This window comes from Chenopodium album, chromosome 9 (genome assembly GCF_948465745.1).
Source record: "Chenopodium album chromosome 9, dcCheAlbu1.1, whole genome shotgun sequence".
In the NCBI taxonomy this organism is placed as follows: domain Eukaryota; kingdom Viridiplantae; phylum Streptophyta; class Magnoliopsida; order Caryophyllales; family Amaranthaceae; genus Chenopodium; species Chenopodium album.
The window spans coordinates 13268925-13283481 of record NC_137842.1 but is presented as its reverse complement, the minus strand read 5'-3'; the positions used below and the strand labels follow the sequence as shown (position 1 = coordinate 13283481).

The 14557-nt window shown below is 33.8% G+C and overlaps 1 protein-coding gene and 1 non-coding gene across 2 annotated transcripts; one reads left to right on the top strand and one right to left on the bottom strand.

Moving 5' to 3' along the window:
- Window positions 1-322: 322 nt before the first annotated feature.
- On the bottom strand, window positions 323-3539 carry LOC145559578 (dof zinc finger protein DOF5.3-like). Its single transcript, XM_081620988.1, has 2 exons — window positions 2908-3539; window positions 323-1493 (listed from the first exon to the last, which is right to left on the bottom strand). Exons 1-2 carry the CDS (start codon window positions 2941-2943, stop codon window positions 573-575), a joined length of 957 nt encoding a protein of 318 aa, XP_081477114.1. The 5' UTR covers window positions 2944-3539; the 3' UTR covers window positions 323-572.
- Window positions 3540-6575: 3036 nt separating this feature from the next.
- LOC145560952 (small nucleolar RNA R71) lies at window positions 6576-6682 on the top strand. Its single transcript, XR_014093542.1, has one exon. It is a non-coding gene; the product is annotated as a small nucleolar RNA R71 (small nucleolar RNA).
- Window positions 6683-14557: the final 7875 nt, after the last annotated feature.

Here is a 14557-nt window from a genome sequence, read left to right as displayed (position 1 = left end):
ATCGACGCGTGATTTAGTCATGCTTTCCCAAATTAATATCACTTTAAGTAAAATTTTAAATGCTTATCCAACGCCCCGGAGGCGTTCGTTAGCAAGATCCTTCTTGTATAAGCAAATGAGCAATGTTATTATTTTTCAATCAATGATTGAGTTTACAGCAAGGTCCTTCTTGTATATAAGCAAATGAGCAATGTTATTATTTTTCAATCAATGATTGAGTTTACCTAGAGATAGGTATACTCAGATGTATAAATTAATAAATGTATTGGATATAATAGATGAGTCGTCATGTAAAGTGGTAAAGAAATACTTGTAACATTAATTAGAATATAAATCTTGAACTTCATTACATCACCTTAGCTTACCAACCAAGACAATCCAACAAAAAAAACCCTAGACAAAACTAAGGTATTCCAAAAGAAGTAAAAAAACCAAAGACTAAGTATTTAGTGAAACAACTAAAGAAAAAAAAAACACCCATATTAGCAAGAGAGAAACTAAAAATATGAGTTCCTCTCCTTTTAGCTCTCCAAAATATCAAGTTATAATTTAAGTTTATAAAAATCTAAGAACTACATTAAAGGACTATTAAGAAGATTGTTCCAAGTAGAACCAACAATAGTACTATTCCAGCTTTCTTTGAGTGTATCAATCTCATTGATGTTTCCACCATTCATCATGTAATTCCTTTCACCATTAAGTTGCCAAGGAAGACCCCATAAGATTTTGTTGTCACCACCAAATTCATGCTTAATTTCGGGTGTTGAAGAACCCGAAGAAGTATTACTCATAATGTCGCGATTATTGCTATGATTAACAAAATTCATAGCAAGTTCATGACGATCCTCATGGCTATGATGAACATCAACATTATTGTTTGTCCCTCGGACATCCCCGAAATTGGCACCATTTCCTCCATGACCATAGTACAAGAAGTGGTTACTATTGTTCTCAATGAGACCACTTCTTAGTGTATCAAGAAAGTTGCTATTATTATTATTACCACTAGGGTTACCAAAAAGGTCAAAATGACCATTCCCATGGTTTCCCAAAATAGAAAGGTTTCCATGATGAGCAAGAGCTAGGGTTTGATCATAGGAGCATAAGGGTGAGAGCAAGCTTTGCGACGATGAAGAAGTCGGGTTTGTGATCATGAGTTCGGGTACTTGGAGGTGACAATCCGATGAGCTAGTACCTCGTTTCGGCATTGATGAAGATCTTTTGTTCCTCCTACACCCTCCTCCAACCGGTACATTCCTTAGGGTACCGCCTTTTGTCCAATACCTTCTACAAGACTTGCAAAAGTACCTTGGTTGAGTGAGGCTGTAATTGTTGTAGTAACAAAATTTGGTGTTTGTTGAATCACATCTAGGACATTTCATTGCTTGCTCATCTGCTGGCCTCGGTTTCTTCTCTTGTTGAGATTGTTGGCTGCCGTTTTCGGGTTTTGTGCACATCAACATGCTGTCTAGCGATTGTGAGGCCATTGCTTCCTGGATTTTTGAAAACATATATAATCTTTGATTAGAAAACCAATTTCATTTTGCTATGAACATAAATGTCGTCTAGCTTTAACTTTTAATCATCAAGCGACATGATTATATTACTTTTATTTAATTTATACCGATAGATTATTTCATTGGCACAAATTAAATAATCAATTTTAACAAACGAGTCATATATAACAGCATTACAAATTACACATAAAAAGGGTGGATTTGAAATTGTAACTTTTTTTAAACTGGTTATTAATCTTTGTTACAAGGCCAAAATATAAGGTATAAAATGTTTGATTTCGTGCTTATATGTAAATTTATTAATTTATTTTATATAATTTTTTAATATTAAGGGTTACACTAGAGAATTTTTTTAATAGGACATACCTAGTAATTTAAACATAGACACTAGCTATCTATCAAAATGGAATGAAAGATTAAAAAGAGTGTAAAATTGAAATACAAAAGACAAAAGAAAACAAAAATGATCGATTGATTAGATTAGTTGAAAAAATGGTCTTTGTAATTATAGTGTTGCCACTTTATCTAAAGAAATGAAAAGTTAAATAGGTGATAAAGTTAATGTGGGGCGGAAGAGATTAATGACTAAACTAATTAACCAATAATCAATGCATTAATATAAGTTGAAATATGTTTATATTCTTCACTTAGAAGCAAGGTATCTTAAAGGACACTTGAATTGCCAAAACGCATGAGGTGCCTAATCAAGTAAAATCAACAACAAATTTGGTACAAATTTTAATTGTCAATTTAAATTATTTCCACCGTCCAAATTGCCTGTCCCATACATATTTTTGTACTCGTATAAGATTTTATGCAAATGAAAAATTAAAGAGAAAAAACAGGTAGTCTGGGTTAGTACGTGTGTGACCCAACTTAAAATAAAAAATAAAATAAAATAAAATAATTTTAAATAAAAGATGTGGAGCAAGTAATAAGACGCATGAAAAGAAAAAATGAGAAGCGACATTGAATTATTGAGGTTATATAAGAGAATAATATGATGGGTCTTATATAACGAGTGTATTATAATCTGTAATCAAATAATATAACGAGTGTAACACGTTCAAATTAGTCAAATAATATACGCATACAATTCAATTCAATTCAATTCGGATGATTATTGTTGTTGTGTGCAAAAAAAAAATGTTGAGTACTCCATTTTTTGTTTTTTTTTTTTTTTTGCCAAACCATCATATTTGTATTCACCTAAAAAGATTATAGTAAAAATAATTGTTAAAGATAATTAATATGAAAAATTTCCTTTTTAATAAAAATTTTTAAAAAAGAGCATATGTAAAGACAAAATAAGGTAGAACACTCTACTCTTATTAACTACAAATTGACACAATAATAAGTTGAATTAAAGATTGTTAATGCTAATAATTACCTGATGCCGTTGTAAGCTCGAACAATCCATAGACATGTATCTAATACTTGAAGTATCAATCGAGAGTTCGTTAATGCGAGATGATTATTAGTGGCTAATAGTCGAACTATCGATCGACGAAATCGATGGGATTGATAAGATGAAGATGAGAAGAGAGCAAGGAGTAAGGTTGAAGGAAGAGTAATGTTATTAGGGAGGATATAATTTAACGTATGATTGAATATGTCATGCAAAAGAAGAGGTAAATATATAGAAGGAAAAAAAAAGGAGAGAGAAAATGAAATATTATGATTATTATTATTGTAATGATTACAAGGAAATGGTACGGGAAGACCATTGTGGTTGGCTTCCACGCTGAGAAAAGCATGGAAAATTCCAGCTTCAGTAGGGTTGTCTGTTTTACTACTTCACTAAAATCTCTTCTTTTTTAAAAAAAAAAAAAAAAAAAAAAAAAAAAATAGTATTAAAATAAATTTTAAAATAAAATAATAATAAAAAAAAAGTTTGTTAGAATAGACAGAGGTTAGTTCACATAGTGGAGCCTACTAGCGTGATTTTGTTAGGTCTTTTATTCTTGTGGGGTCACACCTTGTCCAATATTTCGTCCATTATTCGGCTACCGGCTCATGTAAGGCTATTTTCCCGTTTTTGGATTTACTATCTACACTTCTTTGTGTCGGATAGGGCATCGAGTAACAGTTTGAGTGGCATATTTGTCGATTTTTCCGATCTCTCATTTAAACTTATTTTTTTATTTGATTTGAAATTAGTAATAAAGTCTTGAAATAAAATGAACTAAATAAATCTTAAAGATTGCTCTTAAACACAGTTAACTACTGCTGGTATCAACGATTTTACAATATTGAAGCTTTGAGAGCTGCTATCATTGGAGAATTTTCATTAGCATGGTGAGTTTTATAAGACGAGAAAGGAATCGAGTGAAGTATCATGTATGACATGACATCGCATGTATAGCAAAATGCAGTTAAATGACAACTGCCCATAGTAACGGTTCTTATATTAAAAAATCATCATTATGGGTCATTCGCTCATTTGATAAGTGGTAATAAATGATCAAAATGAGAACAAATCTCAATCTACAAGAAAATCAACATCCACTTACCTTTTTTTTTTTATCTCTCAAAATAAAATGTTACACTCTCTAATTGCAAATTTCTATTTCTTGGAAAATTATTCAAGAAAACCAATGTCATAGATTTGCAAACTAAAACATTGTATTCACTCTTAATTCAAGATTTTTTTTGTACATCCGACTCTTAGTTTATAAATATATATTACAAGACTTAAGCTTTTGTCTCTTAAAAAAAAAAAAAAAAAGCTGCTTCATCTATTGCATTTTGATTCTCTCCGAACACACCAAAACAATACTCCTCCCTATTTCTTTTCGTAGTTCTTGTTTGTTTTTAAATACTCTAATTTTGGGTTTGTTCACTTCAGCTTAATTTCAGTTATGTTCAGCTCCAATCAATTCAGTTCAGTTTAATTCAGCTCCAATTAGTTCAATTCACCTCTTAATTTCCTTCTCTCATAAAATATTCAACTCACCTCTATTTAGATTAGTTCAGTTCAGCTCCAATCATTCAGTTCAGTTTAGCTCCAATCAGTTCGGTTCAACTCAGTTTAGTAAATAATGTGAACAGCCCCATACTCTATTGATAATTATATAAGGGAAAAAATTCATGTGGGATGTTAAAATTATATGGATATGTACGTAGTTTTAATATCTCAACATTAAAGCGAAACATTTTAAAACAAAAGAGTTTAAATAGTGAAATATAAACTAACAAAAAAACAAAACAAGGAAATAGTTAAATAAAATCATTGGTAGCATTCAATTAGTTTTGTATGCTGCCGATTAATTGTGGGTTTAGTCATCACAAATCATATATAATTCATATACTCTGTATATATAAGATATATCTCTTTACCACAAAAAAAAAAAAAAATAATAATAATAAATAAATAAATAAAATTGTATTTTATGTCAATTGATTTTTTTTTTTTTTTTTTTGACAAAGAGTACTAATAATGAAAAACTAAAACAAAGATAACAAACAAACTAGACTAAGTAAAAATACTTGCGAGCAAACTTTATTCGAGCCGAGTCGGAGTACTTGAAGTCCACTCTAGGCCCGCGATCACGCTTTGCACCCACACGAACTACCTGAAGATGATCTAAGTCGAACCACCAAAGAACTTATATATATTCCTAAACTGTGGATGAGAAATAGACCATTATCGGCGAACTGGTTGACCTGAAGACTTGGCACCTGAATATAAAATGGAAAACTGAAAACTGATAGTACTAACTTCTCCCACCAACTCCTGTAAATCCATCTCCTCCATATGACTATCAACGTCAGAAAAAGCAGTCATGCACTCCGAACTGCTATGCGCCATGGGAGCATCTGAGGATTGCTGCAACATGAAACCCGCTGAGACTCTGTTATGGGCACTGTCTACCGTTCTTGATCTGATCACATACCTTTAATGAAGTAAAGGTAGAGGACATTGCTACATTGGACTTCACATCGTGGGAGATCTTTAAGGCGATCACCTCCTTCGGAAAAGAATGCAACACCGAAGCATACGTGGATTGCAAAATGGGAGCTGACATGAACCCTAAGTGGACACCGCTTGTTGCTCCAATCCACTGTGATACTTAACTGAAGAAGAAATAGAGGTCGATGCATCCCTAGAAATTACATTTGAGGGGATCTATGTCTGGATAGAATTTTTACTAGGACAAACCCGAATTGACATTAACGACAGAGACTTGGAATGGTAAAAACGTATCACGTTGTCTTGCTTAACTTGTTGCAAAGTAGAGGAAGAAAGCTGAAGGGATGAACATGAAACATGTCTAGAAACAAACTCATGGATACGAGAGACTTCATCTCCTTGACGAAAAGGTGGTAAAGACTCACACTCCCTTTCATCACTAAGTGAGTCTGATTGGAAATAACATTCCATATCAGCTCTTTCTAAAATTGGCGGTGAGAAATTACATTCTTTATCACCACTAAATGAACCAGCCTAAGAAACAACAGTTGAACCTAATACAATACACTAAAAGACATCAGTCGGAGCTTCAAGTTCCGCAACACAATAACTCTTTGCATTGTGACCTGACAACCGGTCACACAATCATTGGGAACTTGAGAGGTCGACTCAACCTGGGTAACAGACTGGACCATCTTACCCTTCTGTTTCTGATCAACCAAAGACATTAACAAACCTCCTACACAATGCAATTTAGTTAACACCTCTAAATCATTAGGATCACCTTTAGTAGCCTTAACTAGATCCTTTCTAGCGGAATGAAGCTTGCCCAATTCTTGATACACAGAAGCCCTCCTATAGAGAGCCTTAATATGGCAAGGATCAAACTCTAACACGAAAGGACATAATTTAACTACAGCAGAGTAATCAAGAAGCTTCAAAGCACAAGCTGCAAGATTGAGATGATTTGCCAAAGAACGAAACGAAGAAAAAGCTTCCAAAGAACACGACATAGTAAAACACAACAATTCACTAGCTGACAAGGTAAAGTCGTATCCCCTAATCAAAAGTAAATACCTAAATCCTCTAACTAAAGTAGATAGGGAAGTAGGGTCGATCTCCACAGGATTAACTGCCATTGCGCTAAATTATGGTGAGGGCATTCTCTTTGTAAGTCCTTGAACCTCTCCCAAGCCTCATATAAAGATTCATCGGCTTCTTGGGCAAAGTTCTGAATCGCACTCCGTAGTACTGCTGTTCTCTCTGCAGGATAATACTTGTTATAGAAATTCAAAACAAGAGTTTCCCAGTCAGTTATACCAAGTGAAGTTCTATTTAAGCCATTAAACCACAATTTAGCTTTTCCAGTTAAAGAGAAGGGAAAGAGAATCTCCCTGATTTGGTCTTGAGTGACCCCGGCTTGCCTGATGGTGTTGAAATATTGACAATAGTCAGCAATGTGAAGATTCGGGTCTTCACCCTTGGCTCCACTGAATTGCTTCCTCTCTATCATCGTTATAAATTGAGGTTTTATTTCAAATCGAACCCCATCAAGAGCCGGAGTAGGGGTGAGATGTGGAAAATCCGTAAGCTTTGGTTGTGAATAATCACTAAGCTTCTTTGGAGCCGTCATCTCTGATTCCGCGTCTGATGATGCCTCTGAATCGCTAGAACCAGTTGGAGGGTTTCGGTGATTATTATTAGTATCACCAGAATCCGCCAGGATTTGCTTGTAGAAATTTTTCTGTCTATGGAAGGAACGTTCTATCTCAGGATCGAATGGGATGTAACCTGATCTGGAACACCTGGGCATAAACAAAAACTAGAAGCAAATATGAGATTTGTCTCAGAGAACTAACGCTCTCTGAGACAAAAAGGGAAATAATCTAGACTACAAAAACAACCAGAAATAAAAATAAAACCGTGTCCCCGGCAACGGCGCCAAATTTTGACAAGGTAAAGTCGTATCCCCTAATCAAAAGTAAATACCTAAATCCTCTAACTAAAGTAGATAGGGAAGTAGGGTCGATCTCCACAGGGAAACAAGTCTTTTTACTCTAATTAATTATTATAATCTAAATTATCTAAGTAACCAATATTTATATTTGAGTATGAAACTAAACTACAAAGAATAGGAATAGGGAGAAAACGATATATAAAAGGATCTAGGGCATAGGTTCACCAATAAATAATACTCCAGGGTAAAACATAGTAATCAATCATTGACATTGCATAAATAACATGATTAACAGGCTCTCGCAATTTATTAATCAACATAGATCTAACAGGCTCTCGCAATTTACTAGATCTAAGTTCTTATTGAAAATAGCCTTTAATATCAAATTAACATCTGCTCGATTCATCAATTCAATATTGCCATACTTTTACAAGCCGCAATTGTAAAACGTTAAAACAATTCAATAAGAAATTATCATGCAATATCAATAATCAATAATAGTCAATCATCAATGCATCAATTAACCAGATTGAAAAGGGCTTTCGCTGCGTATTACAATCACAGAATTAATCTACCGGTATTAAATCTCATCTCTCGAATCTCGACTTAACCATTTATAAATTAACCTGCCTATTGAAACTAGACCTAAACATCAATTCTCATCTCTCGAATCTTGAATCAATATTGTCAAACTCATGCATAAAAGATAGGCCTAATCTAGTCACAGAGCATTAAATCAATCAATAGGAAATTAATCTAGCATTGATAATTAACAACAATAAATTACCCCTTCATATTATTTATTAGATCCCCATAAACCCTAGAAATTAAACTACTCACAAATCATCATGACTAAACTAATCAAATAAATAAATAAAAGCATAATCAAGGAAGCAAATAAAATAACTGAAGTTAAAGGGGAAGAAATTGTTACCAAAAAGTAAACTGGAATTAATGGAAGAATTAAGAACAAAAGTTGAGAGAAAGGATTCTAAGAGAATAATTAAGAGAGTAAAGAAAGAGTAAAGAGAGGAGAAGAAGAGGAGATCCTAAAATCGTATTACGGAGAAGTATTTATAATCCGTACAAAATCCTCAATTAAAACAAATTAAAAGGACGTTAAGCGTCAACTAATAAAACACGCGCCCGATCGGGCGAGGCACCGCCCGATCGGGTGCGCCTTTTTTATCATAGTACAAATCTCGCGCCCGGCAGGGCGCGTCACCGGGCGCCAGACTAAGCTTCTCCCGCCCGGCCAGGCGCGCCTCCGGGCGCCAGCCTTTTTGGCCGGGCGACTCATTTGGGCCACGATTTGGACTATGATTGGGCTCTAATTCTTCGGGCCAATCTGGGTTTCCTCTTTGGGTCTTGAATACTCGGTCCAAATGTCCCGGTATCACCTATACCGAGCCCTTAATCACCGGTTCGATGGCTCTAACCGGCCCTGGGCTATAAAATCTGGTCGTGCTTCTCCAATGCTCGTGATTGCTCCAAAATATCTCGGGAAAATACTCCAAAAGTGTAAATCCCTGCAAAAGTCAACCAAATCTACGAAAACACTAGAAAACACCAATTAGTAATAAAAGTGGCTCTAAAGAGCCAAAAACACTACTAATTATGACCAAGGGACGGGGGTAAAATACTATATAAAATAGACACATCACTAGCCAACTCATACTTAGAAAAGGCAAGTTTAAATTTGCCGGTTTTGAACAAGGAGTTCCCTTGCTCCTTGACTTCCGAAGCACGAACAACAACATCACTGGGATATGATTATCCTTAGAGGAAAGAAGGTGGAAAATACTTTCATCATTAAAATCATCCGAAAGGTGAAAAGAGATGAAGGCAGGAAACAACTCCATATTATATAAGACCCTAAAACAGACTAAGAGGAGAAGCACTTAAACAAGAACATCCAACTACCAAGGAGAAGAAAACACTGCAGCTCAACAACATCTACAAAGTAAAAACTCGAAGAACCTCTAATTAACATAAACTAGAAACTCTAAGCTATTCCCAAAAAAAAAAAAATACCCAACTTAAACAAAGAACCAGGAGAACCTAAGAGGAATTACAAGAACAAATTAAGGAAAATAAACAATCAAAGGAAAATAATCAAGCAAAGGAAAATAAAAACAAGTAGACACCACCTAAACCAAAGGAAAACATCAAGTGCCTACAATCGACTAAGCAAAGAACTAAACCAAAGGAGACAAAATTAAAAACTGAAAAAGGAAAAATAACGGTGCAGTAATATGAACAATAGAAAGCAGAAACGAAACACCTAGAAATGAAGTTGTCATCATCACAGCTCCAAATCAACCGCTCTCATTACCCAAAACTTGAAAAAGGCGAAGAGTACGTAACAGCCAAAAACAGAGAGAGCAAAGAACAGGCCTCGCCGGCGACGACAAGGAGAAGAAACGCCGGTTGCCGACGAGAAAACGGAGGAAGGAAAAGGCGGCAGAGAGTGAAGCGGTGAGGCGGTGAGGGTTTCTAGAGAGAGAGTCGGCGAGGCTAATATTTACATAAATTTTATGTTTACATAAATGCTTACATGAAATTTATGTAAATTGATGAGTTGATCATACTTGTTATAATTGTAAACAACTCTATGACTAGTTGATAATGCTTATTTTGTTTCATATGCATCAATCTAATATTCTTATGAATCTCCATGCATATCCATAAAACATAATTGCCTTGCAATTGTTATACGTACATAGTATTAAACTCTTGAGGTAAATTATTTTACTTACGCCAATCCCCTACAAATTCACGCAGCTAGTTTTCAACTTTTCATACATACGTACGTTTATAGTTATAATCACATTCTTGGTTTAACTTGCGTAGTGGCATATATGCTCTAGTTTTATGCAATGAGTATATTCTCTTGTTTAGCACAAATTATTGATCTGAGTGAGTCTGTTTAAAGTGAGTCCACGCACTCAATTTATATCAGATGTCCCCGATCGAAGAAACTCACTCAGTTTATATTACTATACTAAAGTAATCCCTAAAAATAATTTCTAAAATACATATATTAACACTGCAGGAAAAAAAATTGAATAAACAAAAAATCAATGTATTTTTTTTTTCCGTCATTGTACATTAAAAGTTAATAGTTTGAATTAGTTTTGAAACTATTAACAGAATGTGAAGTTGACATCGTTAAGTAATGAATAACTTAAAATTAGTTTTACTAAGGTACAAAATAAATATAAGATAGAAAATTCAATCCTAATAATCTTTACATACACAATCCTATATATACTCCTTCCGATTTTACTAGTTGCTCTATTTCTCCGGATACCGAGTTTTAGGAGGAATAGTCGAAAGTACTCGTATCAATTTATGATTGAATTGGAGTTGGTTGAAGAATGCAGAAAAAGGGAATGGAGCAAGTTTCCATATATAGGAAGAATTAATCCCATCTTTGACTAATTTCCTTTTCTTTAAGTAATTTCAACCTTGGTAGATGGGTCGTTTCGGGGTGGGGGTTTGGGTTGGGGGTTGTTTTCGAGTGAGAGTTAGGGAGGAGGCTATTGTAAGGTGGGGGATAAGGAGGGGGTGGTTTTTAGGGTTGAATTGGTCAAGAAGGGGCTGGGGTTGGTATAGAAGGGAGTTGGTTTCCAGTGATGGCGCTTGGGAGGGGGGCCATTTTTGGGTGGGCTAAGGGGTCTATTTTTGGGTGGGCCTAGGGAGGGCTAAGGGAATTTTTACTCTCTTTTATTTATATATTTAATAGGGAAGTCTACGCGCGCGATACAACTAGCCATCGTAGGGGAGTTATAAATTCGAACCTCAAAGTTTACGTACTTTGAGTTGCTGTTGAATTATACTTGTCTTAGGTTGATCAATAAGAGATTATATCTGAATTTATTTAATTGTAGAAACATGTTTTGTGTTATGATTATTTATTTTGAAAATGATCATATATATTATAACTCGCCAATGTACGCATTATTATATAAAATTGCATCATTCTATAACTACAATAGAAGTGTTATGGAGAAAACAAAACCCTCATTGAACACCCTGGCCCAAAGGCTATGTGAATTAGTATATTTCCCTGCATTTAGATAGTCTTTGGACCATATAATGGAGGAGATAGCATTTATGAACTACGAGTATTTAACTGATGATGTATGAGTATGTCTTAACTCTTTCCTATAATCATAAACTATAAGCTTTTCCTAGGATAAAAATCGAGCCAATGACACAGTAACTAAAGCAAAATACATCTTCAAACAACCTCTTAATCAAAAGCATAAGACTATTGTACCTCATATGTAAGACATAACTGCTACATTCCGTAGAAGATTCATCAAATGAATTGCTTTGTTTGACTCCCCTATAAACACAACTAAAAGAAATTACATCAAAAGTATTACTCTTCTTTTTTTTTTTTTTTTTTTTGGTTTATCATTTTAATGGTATCCAAGCAATTACACTTTATACTCCACCACTACGAAGGTACCATTATTGCATTCATCCTTCAACTCCACCAATCTTGAGTTGTCCCCAACTCTAACTGGATACGGGGGTCTCCAAATAGTATTCTTATTCACCTCTTTGTATAACATAAACAAATATATTGCACAAACTTTACATTTTATTTAGTGTAAAAAAACAACCAGTTGGGTCATCATCCTTATAGAATTATCACGGTGGTGGGTGGTGACCGAGGGAATGGAAACTGACATGTTAGCAGTATTTTCCAGCAACTAGAAAAGGAGTTTGTGAGAAAAGAGGAAATTAAGAAATGAGGATTTTTGGTCTTTTCGGTGGAATGATAAGAAAGAAGATAAACAAAAGAAATAGAGGACAAAAATACCAAAGGTTAAATACTTAAATGCATTAAAATTAATTTTAATTAGGGGTAAATATGTCAATTATCTTTTTTAAGGGTATAATAGTCTTGACACTATTTAATAACTTTTTATAAGGTAGGGATTTATTTACATGTTTTAGTTTTCTTAGACAAATTGCATGTTGATATGTGTCCCCTTAACCTTTTTTAAAAGGATTATTAATAATCGTTTTATCCTGATAAAAGAAAACACAAGTAAAATTTGGAATTATTAAAAGAAAATCAATTCAATATTAAAAAAAAAAAACCCCAACTTCATATAATTATGCCCCCCCTCCCAAGCCCTTATTAAGAATAAGAATAAAAAGCTTGTTTTAATTTGTATATCTCCGTAACATAAAAAATTTGTACATCTCCACTAAATTACTACACCAAATTATGCGTGATTTTGTCAATTTCAAATTTCATACCAAATTAGGAAATATATTTTGTCGTGCTTACCTAATAATATCAAATTAGGAAATACATGAAAGGCTTATTTGTAATTCGGACAATGATTTTTTTATTTCAAATGTTATTTCTCCTCATAATACTTTTTTTGAGAAATTATTTTGTACGACGGAGTATATGGAGTATGAAGTGCGGATGAACAACTAGCTTATTTGGTTGGAGTCTTGAACCTCTGAACACTTAAGCTTTAAAAAATTTATGACCAGCATATATAGTGATTGAATAAATATTAAAAGTATGCAAATACCATGTTGGGATACTCTATGAGCCTGTTCTTTTGAGATTCAGGAAAAAGCAAAGCAGAGCAGATTTCAACAAATCAAAGCTGAGTAGAGTAGGGCTTTCTACAATGTAGAGTAGAGCAGATTTCAGCAGAATATAGAGCCGAGCAGAGCAGGACTGAGCAGAGTAGAACAGACCAGAAAAACTCAAAAGAACATGACCTATATACGCTAAGGATCTTATTATGGCATCGAAACTGAGGAAGAGATATAGACTAAACGAGTAGTAGATGTTATTTTGGAAACGAATTATCAAGTTTTGGTGAATCGTTTTGCAATAGGAGTCGTAGTGCACCTTATTAGGGTCCTTGATTCTATGTTAGGAGATATGTTGTTCTTTTGAGCTTCTGGCCTGGGTAGAGCAGAGCATAGCTTCCACACACTATAAAACAGAGCAGAGCAAATTTCAACAGAGTAGAGTAGAGTATAGTAGAGCAGGCCGGACACACCAGAACAGAGCAGAACAACTCAAAAGAATAGTGTCTTATAAACATGTTCTTTCTTAAAGTCTATTAGCTGGTCGCATGTTAAAAGGAGTATCAATTTTATTGTGCATTATCATACTGGACTTGTCCCCTTTGGAATTGAACAAGTGTTGAAGTTTGGCAAAATCATTCTCTCCACGATATTGCTCGTTTTTACTAATGAACTCTTTGTCACTTAATTAATCTATTGGTTGCTCTTAAAAAACGAATTATTTTTTTTGCTGAATTTCCCTTTTTCTTTTAATTGTCTATTTTGTATAATATATATTTTTAATTCTCTCTTCTCTCTCTATCTTGTATAATCTTTACCTATTAAATGCATTTAATAAAAAAAAACCATCAGTTAATGGAAAATGTATATAATTCAAATCCCAATCACGCAGAGTATATTACCCATGACCCATATTACACTTAACTTGAGATCACTTACTTTTATGCTGGATGATTGAAATCTCACAAATCTTGATCCTATAAAAAGTGAAACCTAAAAAATTACTCTTTTGTAACACGATGATTTTGTTTCACTCAAAAAATATACTTAGTATTGTTTCAATTAATCTTAATATATACTTATCCGCTTACGATGTTTAACACTCCGTGTTATTTGTTAATGCATAAATTAAATCATAAATATTATAGAGTAGTTTTAAAATTGTGATATTTTTTTTTTTTAAATTTTCATTTGTGGTGCACTTGTGAAATCAAAAGTGTAGTCATGTCCATTAAAATTTTGGAAAATGTGAATCACATTGAAGGGATTGAGGTCCACAAATGTTTAAAGTCAAATTTCACAATTTCATAGAACATCAAGATTCCTTATCTCATACTTAGTAGTAGTAATCAAGTAAAGTCTAACATATGAATGTGAACATTATAATTTGACAAAAAAAACAATAAAAAATACGGAGTAAAATAAAGTCGAAGATAATCGGGTCACCATCACAGCATCACTCATATTAGCCATATACTCCATCAACATGAAAATAGTTTAAACAACTTCATTTTCATTCATCCCACAAATAGTAATTCTATTTTTGGCATAATCTTAGGGTCTATTCTCATACATTTATTTTCAGTTCAG